The sequence below is a fragment of the Brienomyrus brachyistius genome, chromosome 18 (assembly GCF_023856365.1).
Source record: "Brienomyrus brachyistius isolate T26 chromosome 18, BBRACH_0.4, whole genome shotgun sequence".
Classification (NCBI taxonomy): Eukaryota; Metazoa; Chordata; class Actinopteri; order Osteoglossiformes; family Mormyridae; genus Brienomyrus; species Brienomyrus brachyistius.
In genome coordinates this window covers 21934871-21954399 of record NC_064550.1, presented here as the reverse complement: position 1 = coordinate 21954399, position 19529 = coordinate 21934871, and the positions used below count along the sequence as shown (strand labels likewise).

General features: G+C 43.0%; 1 protein-coding gene and 1 long non-coding RNA gene across 2 annotated transcripts; one reads left to right on the top strand and one right to left on the bottom strand.

The window, feature by feature from the left end:
• Nucleotides 1–7975: 7975 nt before the first annotated feature.
• Nucleotides 7976–18593, bottom strand: LOC125712527 (deoxynucleoside triphosphate triphosphohydrolase SAMHD1-like). Its single transcript, XM_048982679.1, has 16 exons — nt 17606–18593; nt 16468–16534; nt 16273–16345; nt 16016–16176; nt 15673–15788; nt 14975–15045; nt 14676–14843; nt 12967–13067; nt 12572–12680; nt 11166–11257; nt 10658–10773; nt 10300–10439; nt 10097–10189; nt 9748–9852; nt 9356–9493; nt 7976–8856 (listed from the first exon to the last, which is right to left on the bottom strand). Exons 1-16 carry the CDS (start codon nt 17880–17882, stop codon nt 8716–8718), a joined length of 1968 nt encoding a protein of 655 aa, XP_048838636.1. The 5' UTR covers nt 17883–18593; the 3' UTR covers nt 7976–8715.
• Nucleotides 11480–12126, top strand: LOC125712537 (uncharacterized). Its single transcript, XR_007383337.1, has 3 exons — nt 11480–11617; nt 11813–11976; nt 12042–12126. It is a non-coding gene; the product is annotated as an uncharacterized LOC125712537 (long non-coding RNA).
• Nucleotides 18594–19529: the final 936 nt, after the last annotated feature.

Genomic DNA, 19529 nt, shown 5'->3' with positions numbered 1-19529 from the left:
CTTGCTTCTCCTCTCGCTCCACCTCCTTGTGGTGCAGAGCCAATGCAGGTTCAGAGGTGGTGCTGGAGGTTGATGTTCCTCAGGCATTTTAATTACCACCCCAGGCATTATGTTTTGGTTTTTGTTTTGCAAGTCAAAAAACACCAAATGGACATGCTATCAATAAATAGACCAGAAAGCAGTAATGCAATCAAATACGCATGTCTTCATGTGGACATTTTACTGATAGATAAACCATCTACATTAGCTGACTTCCACAAATTATTGCAAGGAACTAGATACTAGGGATGATGATTAAAAAGGCCCAATTTTCTAATTCCCACTGTTCGTAATTTTATTTTTGGGGTCTGCTAGATTAGATTTACATGCGTCAATGATCCAAAACCACATTATTTTTCTCATACTCTACATTCATGTGTATGACTCTGCCTGAAATGCTGTGTTAGGGCGCTAATCCCCACCCCAGGTGAGTGCACTGTGCTCTAATTGGTCAGCTTGTTCTACATGTTCTGCTCCTGTCTTGTAGTCTACAGACAGATCCTTGCAGGGGGGGGGGCAGCCAATAAGGACTGTGTTATGAGGTGGCCTCACTGTGTCGTAGAAGTACGGGCTGGAATTCCAGCAAGGCATTTCAGGCAGATTCGAGAACAGTGGTTTCTGTGGTGAGAGTTACTCCCTTAGGTGTGTACTTTGGGCCTTAAGACTTTGTAGGCTGCTTACATGCACATAAAGTTATATGACACACTAAAGGAAAGGAAGAAACCAGAAAAGCATAAGTCAAAGTTGAAGTGAACCTTATTGTCATATATATATATCAGTGATTCAGGCAACCAGGCAGGGGTTCACCCGCATCCTGAACAGTTTCTCTTGCAACAAACAGGGCTGGATTGTATTGAAGGCAAGAAATCCAAAAAAACATCCATCCATCCATCCATTCATTCATTTTCCAAACCGCTTATCCTATTGGGTCGCGGGGGGTCCGGAGCCTATCCCGGAAGCAATGGGCACAAGGCTGGGAACAACCCAGGATGGGGGGCCAGCCCATCACAGGGCACACTCACACACCATTCACTCTCACATGCATTCCTACGGGCAATTTAGCAAGTCCAATTAGCCTCAGCATGTTTTTGGACTGTGGGGGGAAACCGGAGTACCCGGAGGAAACCCCACGACGACATGGGGAGAACATGCAAACTCCACACACATGTGACCCAGGCGGAGACTCGAACCCGGGTCCCAGAGGTGTGAGGCAACAGTGCTAACCACTGCACCACCATGCCGCCCCCCCAAAAAAACATAACATAACATATATACAGAGAGAAGAAAAGGCGGAGCTCAGGGACCGCAGCGTAAACATAAACTTAGTGCGATACAAAACAAAACAAGACAATGTGCAAAGGACATACAGGATAGGGCAATTAAAGACGAAGTGCAACATACTGTATGGCAACGTCCAATATTGGGTAATATGCAATGTTGTTAAAAGTATATTAAATATATGTTGTGTTTAATGTAATCAGAGATAGTAAGTTACACCTGAATTCACAAATTGAATGTTGTGTGTAGTTTCGGTCTCCCTGAAGGTGTTAATTAGGGGGCAGGGCTTACTGAGTTTAAATTGAAGGTGACTCCAACTCAAAAAAAAGATTTTGCCAACTTCTTTGCCGAGAAGATTGACAGAATCTGTCAGACATTCTCTCCCTCATCCACTACACTACACACTAAGGATTTCCCTCCCCCCTCACTGGCCCAGTTTTCCGGTCTTACGGCAGATGAGATCATGAAAGTCATCTCATCTTCCAACCCTACCACCTGCCCACTTGATCCAATCCCTTCTGCATTGTTTCAGACAATCTCTCTAGACCTTCTCCCCTTCATCACGACTATCATTAATGGCTCCATAACCTCCGGTCATGTACCAACAGCATTCAAAATAGCCAGGGTCATTCCCATCCTAAAAAAACCCACTCTAAATCCCTCAGACACTTGCAGCTACCGACCAGTATCGCTTCTTTCCTTCCTTTCAAAAATCCTCAAACGTACAGTCTACAACCAGCTTTCTCTCTATCTCTCTCGGAACAACCTCCAGGATCCTAATCAGTCTGGCTTTAAAGCAGCTCACTCTACAGAGACTGCCCTCTTAGCAGTCACTAAGAAGCTACATGCTGCCAGATCAGCCAAACTGTCATCTGTCCTCATCCTTCTTGACCTATCAGCAGCATTTGACACGGTCAACCACAAAACTCTCCTATCCATCCTTAGGAGTCTTGGCATTGGTGGCCTGGCCTGGCGCTGGCTGGCTTCCTACCTAGAAGGCCGAACATACCAAGTGACATGGAATGGATCCACATCTACTCTACGTTGTCTTTCCACCGGTGTCCCTCGGTTCTTGGCCCTCTCCTATTCTCCCTCTACACTAAATCTCTTGGCGAAGTCATATACTCACATGGCTTCTCCTACCACTGCTATGCCGATGACACTCAACTCATCCTCTCCTTCCCTCCCTCAGACAGTCATGTCTCCACTAAGATCTCTACATGTTTGGCAGACATCTCATCTTGGATGACCACTCACCAGCTAAAACTCAACACTAGTAAAACTGAGCTGCTTTACATCCCGGCTGACTCATCCCCCCTCCAGGACCTTGCGATCTCTTTCGAAAACTCCATGATCCGTCCTTCGGTTTCTGCTAGAAACCTTGGAGTTACCATAGATGATCGGTTGTCATTTTCCTCACATATCGCCAGTCTTTCTCGCTCTTGTCGGTTTCTCCTCTTTAACATCAGGAGGATACGTCCATTTCTTTCCACTCAGGCTACCCAGATACTCGTCCAGTCCCTCGTCATCTCACGCCTTGACTACTGTAACTCGCTTCTAGCGGGTTTACCACTGAGCGCCATCCGTCCCCTCCAACTGATTCAGAATGCAGCTGCTCGTCTTGTTTTCAACCTTCCCAAGATCTCCCACACCACTCCTTTGTTGCGCTCCCTCCACTGGCTTCCTGTAGCTGCACGCATCAGATTCAAAACACTGATGCTCGCATACAAAGCCAAAAATTCTCTGGCACCATCCTACCTAAAGGACCTCATCACACCCCGCTCTGCACCACGATCTCTCCGATCCTCCAGCACTGCTCGACTGGTCCCACCTCCCCTCAAGGCACAAGGAAGACACGCATCTCGGCTCTTCTCTGTCCTGGCACCTAATTGGTGGAATGAACTCCCCCTAGATGTCCGAACAGCTGAATCCTTGACTGTCTTCAAGCGACGACTCAAAACTTTTCTTTTTCAGAAAAAAAGAAACTCACTACTGCACTACTCAATGGAGTTCTCAGAGATAGTATTCATAGCTTGGGTCCTTATTGAGCTAGCATCGGAAATTCATTGCAGAGTCTCAAAGCACTTATGTAAGTCGCTCTGGCTAAGGGCGTCTGCCAAATCCTGTAAATGTAAATGTAAATGTAGTGTGGCAGACCAACCAAGACAGCAGTGCTTCTCCTCTCACTGGTGTCCTACAAGACAGAAAATAAGCAGGAGAGATAAAAATGCTATAGCAAACATAATAGTGCCACATTCAAATTTCATGAACTCCTCCACTTAAATCTTTCTCAAGACAGTCCAAAATGTCTTTGAGTGCCTGCTTCTTTACAGACTTGGTTGCTGCTTTGTACACCTCCAGTAGTCTTGGGACCAGGGCATCAAGTCCATCAAGAAAAGATTGAAGAATGTCTGTAATGACAACTTTCTTGAACTCTGCCCAAACCTGGGGACACAGCAAATAATACATAAGAGCCAAGCATTCTGAACATTTCTGAAAAGGACAAACAGTATACAGTACAGCATTTGGCACGCAACATACTTCATATCTCATTGTGGACTTAATATACAATTGTGTGATTGTTTACCTGTCTTTCAAGAAACAAAGCTGGCCATCTGCTAAGAACCTCTGCAAGGAGTGGCTGCTCTCCAATGATTTCTTGCCTGCGTTGTGAGAATGTCGCTCCCATCAGTTCATCCACAAGCTTGGCATAGCTCATCGTAACACTTGGCATAGCTCCTGAATGCTTGGTGGGATGTTTTCAATTGAAAGGCGTCTCGTTTCGCTTTCACATATGATAACTCGCAGCAGCATTGTAGACCACTTTACCCTGAAAAGGAGAGAAATAGTACAGTAAGTAAAACATTCAGTACATATTAAGACCCCCGATTTTCCACAAAAAGTCAAGCGGCTTACTGGGGTGGAGACATTTAGGCGGGAATAAACAGGCTGCGGATAAGGTATTCGTTTTGAGTGGTGTGGTTCGTGTGGAGGGGGTGAACAAGATCGTCAGACATTTTAAGGGGCATGTGTTAGGGAGAGCTACATGAGGGCAGGCTATCCGATGAACAGTGTTTTTCTCAATGTCAGATTTTGAATAAACAAAATATTTCCAAATGACTAAGACAACACTTAAAAACCAAAGAAAATATCCAAAAAGAGACACTCGTTCAGAAGCATCTCCATTTCCACCCTTTATTGACACTGCATGACAACATGTATAGTGTAGGCAAAAATACTTTTTACAGTATGAAAAAATAATTGATGATGAAACTGTATCATTTGAAAACAATTCCAGAATACATTTTGAATAAAAGTTTTTACATCACGCACACATAATTGTAACATGACTGTATTTGAAGTTTGTTCTTCAATTTCCTCAATATCATTTCCATTTTTGACCATTTTTTTTTTCAGTGTTCAAATAATTTTTGGTTACACTGTATATACAATGGATATAAAGAGGCTACATAGGCCTGTTAAAATAGCAAGTTATTGCGATGTGCTGTAAAAAAATTAAACCAAGATAAATAATGTGAGAGCTTTTCCTAGCTTTAAATGTGAAATTGCAACCTATAGAAATAAGATGAAAATAGCCAGAAACCTTTTAGGGGGGAAAACCTAACACTTAAAAACTTACAAGAACCTGGTTGTATAATGTACACACCCTTATATAACTGAGGGTGCTGCTATGTTCAGAATCGACCAATCACATTCAGTCTCTTGTTAAATAGCAGTTAGTATACACCTGCCATCAATTAAAGTGACTCTGACGCATTATCAAGTTCACCTTTTCCTGATTTTCCTGACATCTTCTTGGTTGCGTCCTACTGCTAAAGCCATGACCCACAAATAACTTCCAGTCCGGAAAGGGGTATAGAAGAATATCCAAAGAATTAGATAAGTCTTGGAACACAGTGAGGGCAATCATCAGCAAGTGAGTAGGGAATTTGAAAACTAGCTAAGAGGTCTATGCAACATTATAAGAGCTGCAGAGTTGAAGCAGCTGGCAAGTACTGGTTGATCCCTACATGCGACAATAATCTCTCATATTCCTCACATGTCTGGGCTATAGGGTGAGGTAGCAAAGACAACCAACCAATTTTGCAAAAAGATGCATGGAGTCTCCTAAATCCATGTGGAAAATGTTTTACAGTCTGATAAGACTAAGTGTAAAGTTTCTGATCAGCCAAAGAACTCCATGCCTACGGTGAAGCATGGCGGTGAAGCATCGTGCTTTGGGGCTGCTGTTCTTCCTCCAGAACCATGTCAAGGGCATCTGTCAGTTTTAATACGAAACTTTAACGTATCTGCTCAAAAGATGAAGAGGAATTTTACCCTCCAGCATGCCAACGACCCAAAGCATATGTCCGAATTAACAATGGAATGGCTTCACCAAAACAATGTAATGGTCTGGCCAGAGCCCTAGGTGTGAATTTGGAATGGGGGGGGGGGGCTGGTCCATTTTTGCCCCAGGGCCCAGTGTACAGTTGTTCCGCCATTGTTAGAGATCCATTATGAACCCTATATTTTACAAAGAGGGTGAGAGCGAAATTGCTGTTCAAGAGCTGGAGGACTGAAAAGAACAACCTCTTTTTTTCTGCTAGTTCAAATTAACTCATTGAAAAACAGCAAAAGCCTATCGACAAAAGTGTCACACACAGGTATATAAAGTTGGGTGTCATCAGCATAACAGTGGAAGTTGATATTAAAATCCACAAGATAAATACGGTGATAGATTCCACTGGGATCTAAGTCGGGCAACAGGTGAGGACACGTGACTGTCACCGACACTAAAAGTCCTACCATGAAGATGGGAACAGATCCACTTCAGGACAGAGTCTTCAATGCCAGCAATCTTCTCTAGCCACAACAATAGGATACCATGACAAATAGTTTCGACAGAATTCTTCAGTTGCTCTATAAAACAAGTAGCAGGAGTATGTGAGTCACCCAAACACAATAAGCACCTGATTGACATTGCAGTGGAAACATGCCAGCTAAGGCTAATGCAAGAATAATGTTAAGGCTAATGCAAGAATAATGTTAAGGCTAATGCAAGAATAATGTTAAGGATAATACTGAGGCTAATGCAAGAATAATGTTAAGGATAATACTAAGGCTAATGCAAGAATAATGTTAAGGCTAATACTGAGGCTAATGCAAGAATAATGTTAAGGCTAATGCAAGAATAATGTTAAGGATAATACTAAGGCTAATGCAAGAATAATGTTAAGGCTAATACTGAGGCTAATGCAAGAATAATGTTAAGGCTAATACTGAGGCTAATGCAAGAATAATGTTAAGGCTAATACTGAGGCTAATGCAAGAATAATGTTAAGGCTAATGCAAGAATAATGTTAAGGCTAATGTAAGAATAATGTTAAGGATAATATTAAGGCTAATGCAAGAATAATGTTAAGGCTAATACTGAGGCTAATGCAAGAATAATGTTAAGGCTAATACTAAGGCTAATGCAAGAATAATGTTAAGGCTAATACTGAGGCTAATGCAAGAATAATGTTAAGGCTAATGCAAGAATAATGTTAAGGATAATACTAAGGCTAATGTAAGAATAATGTTAAGGCTAATACTAAGGCTAATACAAAAGATAATGACTATGTCCGAAATCAGGGGCAGCATCCTACTAAGGCTGCATTTGAAGACTGAGTGTGTTAGAGCGGAGTAACAAGGCTGCCCCATTTTGAAGGCTCCTTCAAATGCAGCCTAGAAATGCATCCTTCTTTAATCAACTTGCAAAGGATCCACCCCATGAATCATTCGCATCCCAACATATCCCAAGATTCATTGCGCAGCAGCAAAGTAGGTGTGTCCTGACTAGGCGATAGGAGCGGAGCTACATGACTCGAGGAGCCAGAGCGTCCCATTTGACAACACCATCTGTTCGACCTTCAGGAACGCAGCTTAAACGCAGTTAAAAGATGTATCCACCGAATTCGGGCACAACCGATGTTAAGGCCAATGCTAAGGTTCAGAAGTCAAAAGACTTTTGACAAGAACCGCATTGAGGGCAACATTAGTCTGACATAAGCCTCTTAACACACCAAGTTTGCTTAGACAGGTCTTCCAGTGCAACTAGTTCTGGACTGGTAGGAAAATCTTGTCCACCAGAATTCAGGCTATTCTCTCCAATCTATCAGGGAGTATGAAGAAAATACAAGCAGGTAGCAGGCTCTTGTGGTAGGTGTGCTGGTGTGTGTGTGTGTGCTGATGGGGTATTCCTTTGCTTAATTCAGCGAATCAGTGTCACACGATGTTGGCCAGTCGCATGTTTAATTCCATTACCTGTTGAAAGATCATTCTTTCCTGTCTACATGCCAAAACCCTCTGAGGAGGGGAAGCGGAAAGGAAAAAAGTGCTTAGCTTTCAGGTTAAACCTTTTTTCCCCAAGTATACCGTTTGCCTCTCTCAGACACAGTTGCACTCATAACTATAAACGCATCTATAGTGCATTATAGATGAGCGCTTCATAATGCATGATAGCCATGTTTATGTTATGCCTTTTGATAAATATTTATGGGCATGTTTATAATGCTTTATGAATGCATTATTATTTGCTGTGAATGTGTTTATAAATTAATAAAAAACACAGCGTTACCATGGCGTTCTATCAAATACACCAGAAACACAAAGCAGATAGAATCAACATAGTGGTTTATTAGCTTTTCAACAAGCCACTATCCAGGTTTTGTTTCCTCAGATTCTCAAAGCATGATGTGACTCACGGCCTTGATCAACCGAGATCCGCTCCACAGACCATCGATATTAAAATGGGGGCACATGATGGGAATCGAGAATTCACGCACATACATAAGAAGGGGACACACACACACACACACACACACACACACACACACACACACACACACACACACACACACCAAATAGTGAGTTTAAATCCAGCCCAAATTAAATCTTCACCACAAAATCCAAAACGGGGCTAAGAAAACACACGTGAACCAAACCTCACAACGGCAAAGAAATAAAGGGAATCCTTTAAAAAAAAAAAAAAATCACTGCATTGTATGCAAATATATAAAATAAATACACATTCAGGTTGAGAATGAAAATACCTGCATGCATGATAGTTCAAACATTAAAATGCTTCTAAACACTGTCAATATGTTTAACATGATGTCATATTAAACAGGCTATTGTACCACAGTGGCCATACACATCCGTTATAGTACATAAATATGAACTTCTGAAAATAAAGTATAAAATACATACAATAATTCTTGTTCTTCTCTTAGCCAACAGCTGGCACCAAAGAAAACTGACCTGCATGTGGATTGTTTAAGCTGGGCTAATCCTGCCCCTTTTCTATGGTACATGCTTGTTTAATGAGCAGCCTCCCCCCCCCCCCCCCCCGCGTCTTCAGAAGAGGCGGCTCCTCACACCCTGGGCACCATTCCTGGAACCCTTTAGATGGTGCTGACCAACATCATCGTCGTCCTCATCATCATCTTCCCAGTTGGCCTTTAGTGGAGTGAGCTCGGGGGCAATTATATCCCCGTCCTTACAAAAAATAAATAAATAAATAATAAAAAATGAAGACGCATGAAATGTGAAAATAATGTCCCTTATGACCCCCTCCCCCGCCCTGCAGTACAGTTTCACTTGGATAGATTGTTGGTCCGGGCAATTTTTTTTAAATACCATACATCAAGGGTGGCCAATCTTATCCGCAAAGGGCCTCTGTGTGTGCAGGTTTTCGCTGCAACTCCCCAATTAGCTTGCTAATTAGAGGACTGATTGGCTGAAGAGTCCTCACACCTGGGTGTGAACAGCTGACCTATAGGTTATCCTGAAAACCTGCACCCACACCGGCCACCTCAGAGCCCAGCCCTACATCAGAGAAGCGAATCACACTAGAGTACTCTATAGGGTGTTTTTTATTATTCTCCACTCCCTTGCTGGTGTCTCTCACACAAACATGACTACATCTGTCACAGCTCCCCCCTGTTGAAAGTGATCGTCTAGCCACAAGGTTACCGGTGGAGGCGCAGTTCACTACCTGAGGTTTAATGAAGTCTTTGTTGATGCACCACTGCACAAAGTACTTTTTGGCTGCTTCCACGCTCCCGTCGTCCGTCCGTTTGCAGTAGACGCGGATTAGCTGTTCCGCAAATTTCTCAGGCAGGAGTTGGGAGACCTGCGGTTGGGATCGTTTAAAAGTGCGAAAAGTGTGTCATTCAGCGTTTGAACGCTTCCTGAGTCGGATCTTTATCAGTCTGACGGTTCAGCCTGACATTTGCATAAGTCCATGTTTTACCCCAAACCAACATCACAATATCAGTGAGTCTGCAGTTTCCTTCCCCTTTACAAAACAAAACCCCGTGACCCATTAGAAGAGCAACATCAGACCCAGCACTGATGCTTGGAGTTCCCTGGACCCACGCAGCATACCTGGTTCTTACGGATCTTGATGGCCTTGCTGGGATCATTCTTGCAGTAAAAGCGCACGTTATTGACTGGGTTTTTTGCCTTCATTCCATAGTCCATATCAATAACCTGAACGAACGTCGGAAAAAGGAGAACCCATCAGATAAAGGTTATAGGTCAAAGGACCATTATCTCAGGGACAAAGGAATGTCAAGTCAACAGACTGCGAAATACGGGCGAATGTGTTTGGTCTGACAAACTAACGCAACGAATGACAAAAATCACAAAATCCATCACTTCTATGGAATAGACCAATGAGGCCAAGTTTGCTACTCGGACATGGTCCTGAAATGGGCTGTAGAACCGGACTTACGCTGACAATGAAGTCTTCAGCCTGAAAGAGGACATCGGTGCCGCTCTGGGGTTTGGAATCGGCAACACTCTGGCGCCAGTGTCGAAGGTCACTCTGAGGATGACATATTATACTACAGCAAAGGCCAGTCGCAGGAGCATATCAGAAGTCTCCATGGCTGCACCACTACAGAGATAACCAGATGTTTGTTCAATGATCCCCACCTGTGTGATCTTCATGGGCCTGCGGGGTTGGGTCTGACCCACACACTTGTACAGCTTACGGGTGACTATGTTGTTCAAGATGGTCCGTGCCTCGGCAAGCTCGGATGATGTGGAGTACAGGATCTGCTCAAACACATGGTCTGGGGTGGAAGGAGGAAGATAGGCAGCAGAGTTTTTCCTTAAGGACCATATAGATTGATTAGATCTCAAACCAAACACGTGTGCAATCTGGACACCACTCAAGCAGCTTTGAAAGGTATGCAAGAAACTTTATTTCCTTCATTTCTGCCCATCGACCTGGTTGATTTTGGGACAGTAGATGAAGACCCTCTCTTCTCTAACAGCTAGAAGGCCTGACCTGTCAGCTTGGTGTAGGCTTCCATGTTATCAATAGCAGTGGAGATGGTAAACATCTGGCCATCAGAGCCAGGAATCTTGATATGATTGTCAGCCTTTTCAAAAGCCTCCGTTATCCTGAAAACACAAAGGAAAAACCCAACAATCAAAAAAAAAAAAAAAAAAAGAGTTTGCCATTTTCCCTATGGTTTGCAATAAAATCTGAATGATGTTTTTAATAATCCTGCATCTAAGATTAAGGCACCATACCTGCTCGCTACAAACCTTATCGATTGTATTGAAGATGCTCAAGACATCCAAACTTTCTGGTTTAAAATATGCTAAGGGATTTAATGAACAAACCCCCTGGTCAGAAGTTCTCCATTGGAAACCAGGCAGTAGATAAAACATGCACCAACCCTCCCCAGCCCAAACTCCCCCTGAAGAGACCAGTTTACAGTGGTTTTTACTTCCTTTTTTGATACCAGGGGATAGGAAGTGGTCTGTGGCTTTGCGCATGGCAGACTCACATGGTCTCGATGATGTTCCCCACTTTGTGCTGGTAGGCACGGCGATGGAGGCAGTTTCTGATGTGAAACATATCATAGAGATTTCCTACTTCCTAGGAACACAAGAGCAGGTTCGGTAATACCTCACAGAACGTCAACTAAGGAATTAAATCAATTTCCCCCAGGACTGAGACAATCACTGATTGGAGTAAACAAATACTTTTGTATTAATGAAGAACCATTTGTGAGGTTATATGTATCTAGGTAACGTTATCCAGTAACCCAGTAATAAAGTCATTTATAGGCATATGCATATGAAATAGTTACAAGGACGTACACTATATGGACAAAAGTATTGGGACACTCCATCATTGAATTCAGGGGCTCCATTCTTACCCATTGCCACAGGTGTATAGGATCAAATCCCTAACCATGCAGTCAGGTTTGCAAACATTTCTCACCCATTGCCACAGGTGTATAGGATCAAATCCCTAACCATGAAGTCAGGTTTGCAAACATTTCTCACCCATTGCCACAGGTGTATAGGATCAAATCCCTAACCATGCAGTCAGGTTTGCAAACATTTCTCACCCATTGCCACAGGTGTATAGGATCAAATCCCTAACCATGCAGTCAGGTTTGCAAACATTTCTCACCCATTGCCACAGGTGTATAGGATCAAATCCCTAACCATGCAGTCAGGTTTGCAAACATTTCTCACCCATTGCCACAGGTGTATAGGATCAAATCCCTAACCATGCAGTCAGGTTTGCAAACATTTCTCACCCATTGCCACAGGTGTATAGGATCAAATCCCTAACCATGCAGTCAGGTTTGCAAATATTTCTCACCCATTGCCACAGGTGTATAGGATCAAATCCCTAACCATGCAGTCAGGTTTGCAAACATTTCTCACCCATTGCCACAGGTGTATAGGATCAAATCCCTAACCATGCAGTCAGGTTTGCAAACATTTCTCACCCATTGCTGGGTGAAAGGCTGGGTCATTCTGAAGAACTCGGAGATTTGACATGTGGTACTTTCATAGGGTGCCACCTTTGCAGCACGCACCAGACCTCAGTTCAGGTCCAGAAAGTACAAACGACCCTTTATACTCAACTGGTTGGTTGAAATAAAACCTCGGTCTGGATGTGTACTTCCTGGACCTGAACTTTCCCCCTCTGTCTGTAATGGATTACTTTTGTGAGTAACTTCCCCAACACTTCCTAAGTATTTGGACTGGAATATAATAAAAGTTCCAGGAGGTGTAACGGCCAGATATCCCAATACTTTTATCCATGTATGTTAAACCATTTCTAATGTTTAAAAATAGTCTCCATTTAGAATTCACGTTAAACATACTGAGAAACAGGAACATTTTTAGACTATAAACCTCGTTGCAGGCAAAGATTAAAGGAGTCGGGTACCTTATCTCTGGTACAAATATGCTTCTTCCCATCCACGTCACACACACGGGCAAACTTCAGGAAGCGTTTGTAGTCAAAATTGTTCTGGATGCCGAGGTGGTAACAGTCTCTAACAGGGGACACAAGGGCAGGTGGGCAGGGATCAAAGGCAGGTAGAGCTGCTGGACCAAAAACTTAAAGATGAGGATGGGAACTGATAAGCTTAAGGTGTGGAAAAGTTTAAAGGAGTAACTGTCATAGAACAACAACTTAATAACCAATAATTTTTGTAAACATATAACGGTTAATATTAATAAATTCATGCACAGCATTTCCCACAACACTATAATCAGCTGGTTGAGATAATCACCGACCACAGGCACTGCATCGGGGCTGAGAGGTACAGAAAGTCTTACCTAGCAAAATAATCCCATTTGTCGACATCAATACCGTTTCTTTTATTTGCCACTATTTCATACAGGAAAGACTTTATTTCAGGACGACCCGTGTATGGCCACTAAAGAGAGACAAAAAACAAACAAAGAAATGAAATCTTGGAACTAAGTCTGGATTATCATATTTCAGCAATGAGACTAAGAGAACCTTGAGTTCACAGAAGGCAAATGTTTCTGTTTAAATGTCTCGGCCTACATTTACTTCAAGGTTTGTTTCGTCCAAGGTTACCGTTAATGAATACTGATCGAGCCAAAGCGAGACACAGAAACACAACTGAAATTAAAACAACAAACTCCAAAACAGACTTAAAAACGAGTAGAAACAAAACTGTGGTTTCTGTTTTAACTTCTATTTTTAAGTTTAAAAGCCTAGCAAATGTTTCTCTACTGAATAATCCACAGGCAACACAGCCTATGATAAGCGTATCAAATTGACAAAATTACACATGCCTCCATGAAATTAAACTGTGTTTTGAGGAGATTAGATTAAAACACGGACATGCAGCAAGAAGAGATAAGTAGAGTGCAGAACCACTCTGAGTACTGTATATATTCTTGATCATATTGTATATATTGTATTTTATTTTTTATTTCTTATTTTCTATTGTTTGATATTACTGTTATTGCTTAAGGACTTTCTGCATTCTGCTTATTTCTGCTGTACTGTCCACTTTGCCGTAAAATGCAAATTTCCCACCCGTGGGACTAATAAAGGCTCTTATCTTAGTATGACGCAAATTCTAATAAATTCATGTTTTATGGATGCAGAGCTGGTCGACCTTATAGGCGCCACCCAGGGCACCAGCCTCTGAAGGGGCTCGACTTATCCAGCCACTTTCACTTGTGCATGATTTGCACTGTCCAAGACAAAGTGAAACTAACTGACATGCTTGTGCACTCCGCGGTGCTGGTATTGTACCTTCTCCTTCAGCCTCCCACCAACTCTGAGCTTAAAGAACGGTGTCATCGTTTCCTATAAATTGAATTTTATTCTATGTGTTTTTGTAGTTTGAGTATTTGTATGTGTTTTAGTCTGTGTTCATATTAATCATCTCTGTATTTTGTCTTATTTTTCTGATTTGTTACCATCTTCTTCCTGGAAGAAGAGATACGGTATCTCAGTGGAACCTTCCTGGTAAATAAAATAAATTATGATCAGTTAGTGACACTAGACTGAAGGTGACACATGACTAGGAACTTTATAATGCACATGACCATAAAATATGTCAAACTGATCCTCCTGCTTTTAGCTCTGCTTACTTTTCTTGCCTAGCCTGCACTTCTGCATACACTAGGAAAAAATGCAAACACACAGACACAGACAACACCTCCACCCCAAATATACACACAAAAACGACTCGGTTGAATACCAGTCAGATATTCTCTGTGTATTGAAGAACTTCTGTCAAAACATTTTTGCACAGCTGAGAAAAAAATGGGTGTGGTTGGCCATCTATGCAACCCACGTGACTGCCGAGGACAGAATCCCGCCGAGGACAGAAACCCGCCGAGGACAGAAACCCGCCGAGGACAGAAACCCGCCGAGGACAGAATCCCGCCGAGGACAGAAACCCGCCTGTGACTCCAGCAAGCGGAAGACACAAAAGTAAACTGTGTTTTGTTGCGACTGAGCTTAACAAAACCCCACCATCTTTGACATTGTGACTTACAGCAGCCTGCTCCTGACTGAGGGACAAGGGCGGCTCCAAGGGGCCGGCGATCTGCTCCTTGATGAACACCAAGTCTTCTGGCAGCTTCAGTCCGTACTGCTCCATGACCACCTTCAAGCTGTTCACCTCAACCATGTGATCAAACATGTCCACGCTGGCCTTCTCATGCTAGGACAGACAGACACACGGATAGACATTACTGACCTGGGTAGATGCACTAAACACTGAACTATCACCTGAAATCGAACAGATAAAAATTCCAACAACCAACCAATAAAATAATAAAAAAAAATCATTACCTTCCATTTCAAACCAGGACGCATTTTCGGGATAAACATTCCGTCGAACATGTGAGAGAAGGGGCCGTGTCCTAAAGACAAGAACAACTGAACCATTTCAGATATTATTATAAATGATTTTCAAATGAGGGGTGGCATGGTGGTGCAGTGGTTAGCACTGTTGCCTCACACCTCTGGGACCTGGGTTCGAGTCTCCGCCTGGGTCACATGTGTGTGGAGTTTGCATGTTCTCCCCATGTCGTCGTGGGGTTTCCTCCGGGTACTCCGGTTTCCCCCCGCAGTCCAAAAACATGCTGAGGCTAATTGGACTTGCTAAAATTGCCCATAGAAATGAATGGTGTGTGAGTGTGCCCTGCGATGGGCTGGCCCCCCATCCTGGGTTGTTCCCTGCCTCGTGCCCATTGCTTCTGGGATAGGCTCCGGACCCCCCGCGACCCAGTAGGATAAGCAGTTTGGAAAATGGATGGATGGCTGGATTTACAAATTGGGGAAAAATCAGAGGTGTGACTGAATAGCGGTTAAATTTGAAGGGCTACTGTTCAGACCATGATTAATGTTTACATCTTGGAGATCTTTCAGCAACATATTACTCTAATTTCTCCAGAAAGCAAAACATTGATAAAACAGATGTGAAAACCCACAGGCAGAGCTCAAGGCAGCTGGAATGGACCCTAAAGCGTACAACATGCACAGCTTACCCAGGTCGTGGCAAAGACCAGCGATCTGCACACACAGCTCGTCCCTGTTGCTGATGTCCAGCTCTGGTTGCCGTTCTCCCAGGGCACGGACCAGCCGACCAGCCAGGTATGCAACCCTGCCAGAGGAACCAAAAGTCAGACATCACCTCCAGGGGCTTTGAGTACTCTTAAGCAAACATGCACTGACTGGCTGGTACACAATATTACGAGGAAGAGAGTTTAATAGTGAAGTAATTGGCAGAAAAAAAACTTCATGCCTTTTAATAAACTTTGCATCCCAGGCCAGATCAAAACAGAGGATGAAACACGTTAAGCACAAAAGAATTAATGAACGCAAACGTGCCCGATGGAGTGTTCAAAGCGGTTGTGGCAGGCTCCCGGGTACACAAAGTATGTGCCCCCCAGTTGCTTGATGTAACGCAGCCTCTGAAACTGCGGTGTGTCGATGATGCGCACAAGCAGGGGGTGTAACTCAATGTGTCCATGGATGGGGTCATTGAACACCTGTGAGGGACAAGAGCACCTGTGACCTTTATGACCCCCCGCACGACAATGCTGATTTTTGACCACACCCTCCAGTGTACAGATGGCCAACTTTACCTTGATGGCATCTGCCGAAAGGTGCCAGAGCTTCCTCAGGCTGTGAAGAAGCCTGATTCGTTCCCCATGAGGGCTAAGAGAGGAGCAAACCCACAGCAAACGTGATTCAGCAAGCATAACCACAGACCCGTAAGACTGCATGTCAGGGACGAGAGACTGCCACGTGACCGTCGACATCTTAACCACCACACTCACCCGATCCCCATCTTCTCTAGCCGGTCGTCCGTCAGGTATTGCAGGCACACCCCAGTGATCTGCTCCTCTGAGAGAGAAAGAGAGAGAGGAAGAGGGAGACAGATGGGGCGTTGGGGGTGTTAGCCCACTTCAGAGACAGATGCCAATCGTTAAACCACAGTGGAGAAACCTTCTTCCTTGCACAGATTTTGCATGTGCCCTGCTGCGAAAACAGGAAAACGCTCCACATGAACCTCCACAGACTTACACTTTACATCTCATTGCTGGTCGCCAAAGGTTTTGCTTTCAATCGCTCACTCTTCTGACAAAGACGAACAGCGTACTTTCTAAAATAACCTTCTTTAACAATATTAAATAACAAATTTTCTAAAATGACTTTCGTGAGTCTAGACCCCTGCTCTGCAGACGACACACAGCGGTCAAAGCAAACATTTTTTCGCAGTGGTTCTGTTGTCTTGCTCTAACCGTGAAGTATAACCCTTTGTTCTGGCGATTGGGGCAGGATGTCAAATCGGGAGGCATCCCAAACCATGCTCATTTATCGACACCTCACCAGCAAGTTATCACTAATTAAAATATTCTTCCCTGCTAACAGAATTAACCATGCAAATGTACAAAACACAGAGGGACAACCGTTTCTTAATAGTTTTAAAATATGTGTGACAATAAACATTTGGACCCAGGTTCTATGGGATCATCATTATAACCAAAAAGGAACTGTTAAAGTAATGGATTTGTTAAGAACTCTGAAATAAAGATCAGTGTCTTCCACTAAGTCTTAAGAGACTGTAATTCCTGGTAGTCCGACGAAGCGGTAAGCATGCAATATTAAACAGTGTATAGAAAGCGAAATGCAACATACAGAAATCGCAAGTTGTCATTTAGACTGCAAATGCACATCATTATGGGAAAAGACCGAAAGATACGAAAGACGACTCAAGCGGCGCAGCTACCATTACATTTTGATCAAACTGAAACGAAACGTCATGTATGCAAAAACCATTTCACTGACATACTCGATTTTAAGGGGCAAGATGACAGACAGCAAAGCCCGACGAAGATGAACGTTCACTGCGATTTATCTGCAAAATTGGACAACGGAGGCTTTTTCCCCAGCTAATACTTAATTGCTCAATACCTCTGAACTTTTCTTCCAGGTTACCGAATCCCTCTTTACGCAAATATCTGCATGTGTCCTCGATCCCCCATTCGCGATAGTTAACCAGCCGATGGGGGACATCTACAAGCTTCTTCTCCGGAGTGGAGAAACTATCTGGAGGGAGGTTGTCGTCCCTGCGACGCTTTCGGGCTTCCATCTGTTTATGCGCAAGACAATCGTCGCCTACTATTGCAAGAACTGCCGGCGAAGCAGCACCAGCGATGACAACAGAAACCCCGCTTTTGCCGGCGCTCATAAAATTGCAGCGCTTAATGAAGATTGCGCCTCATTGGTGGAGAAGCAAAAAATATATAAAACCGCACACTACGGTGGCCCACCAGGGTCTTATCGTGCTGCAAAAGGGGTGCGTTGTGAAATTAGCATTCAGTGCAGTGTGCAAAATGAACACGACTTGAAGGATTACGACATTTAAACCAAAAATTTACGCGCAATTATACGGAAATGAAGACATGCCGTCGTTTAAAGGTCGGGTTTCGAAAGCAATGATATATAAAATTCAACAAATGTTTATATAGTGCGTTACACCACATAATTGTCCCAAAGCACAATACAGTCTACAATAGAGGCACTAGGGTTGCTACCTATAAAACCTGAATGACAACCAACAAGTAGCCATAAGTGGTAAGCAAATTATACAGAAGATGAATCATCTTTATGACAGTTCAGGCCATGTTCGACAAGGGAAATTAAGACATAACATTCATTAAAGCAATAATTTTGAGGTTTTCTATTTCGTGTTGATCCAACAGATATCTATTTTATCAATGCAGCCACCTAAATATTTCAGGCCGACATCTACGCTTAGTCTAAGGTACTCATGACCATTCTTATTCGGCTATTAAATGAGGAGGCCTTATAACTACAAATTACATTTAAAATATTTTTGGGTTCACTTTTCTACCTTTCTTTGCTAGCTTTCTTGTAACGGTTGCAATCTTCACAGAAAATAAAGAATCTTTTTAAGAATTATATATATATTTTTTATCATAACTGCATTTTTACTATCCCGATTAGTCAAGTTAATGCCATATTATGACAATTATCTTTCACTAGGAGAATCGATTACATAAACATTAGTTACATAAAAAGACTTTTGCTCCCTTTATCAAAGGGAAAATAGATAAAACTCAGGGATAGTAACGGACAAAACAGTGGGCACCAATTTGCGGAGATAATCTTTGGATTATCTGACAGTAAAAGAGTGAAGATAAATGAATGTGTTTTGCCGTCTTCATCTAACTATGTGGGCAGGAAAGGCTCTTCAGAAACGGCGTTGATCAATAACTGTCACTTCTGCACTTCCTGGTTCACATCTGGTGGCTCGAACAGCTGCACTGTGACATACCGAATGTGCTTTCGAAATAAGATCATCTGCAGATAAAATTATTTGCATATCGCATTATTATATGCGCTCTACACTAATCTGAAACACTAGAGCTATATTGTAATAGTCACGAAAAGCAAAGTGTGCTTTTTTGCATATACATACACAAAAACAGACATACACATACATGCATTCTACATTTTCCCCGACTAAAGGACGCCAGGACATTTTCGCTTTCAGTTCAACCACAAGCAATTTGATGGCGATGCTCGCGTCCTCACGAAACTTAGCACTAACCTTTGCGATACCATCAATGGCCATATAATTATGTCCGTGGCGGACTCCGTGGTATGCATGTAATTTCAAATACATGACTTTGTCTTCTTTGGACGAGCGTCTTATTCGTCTTTAAGGCTGTTTTGTACGGCATCTGCCTTTCGTGCGCAACGTTTGCGGTCGCCCAAACGCACCCTCTTCCTTTGTAGTAAGGGGTGAAACTTATTTTCTGCCACATATTTTTAATCAGCCCCTCGTTCGCTCGCATGTTTCACTGTCCCC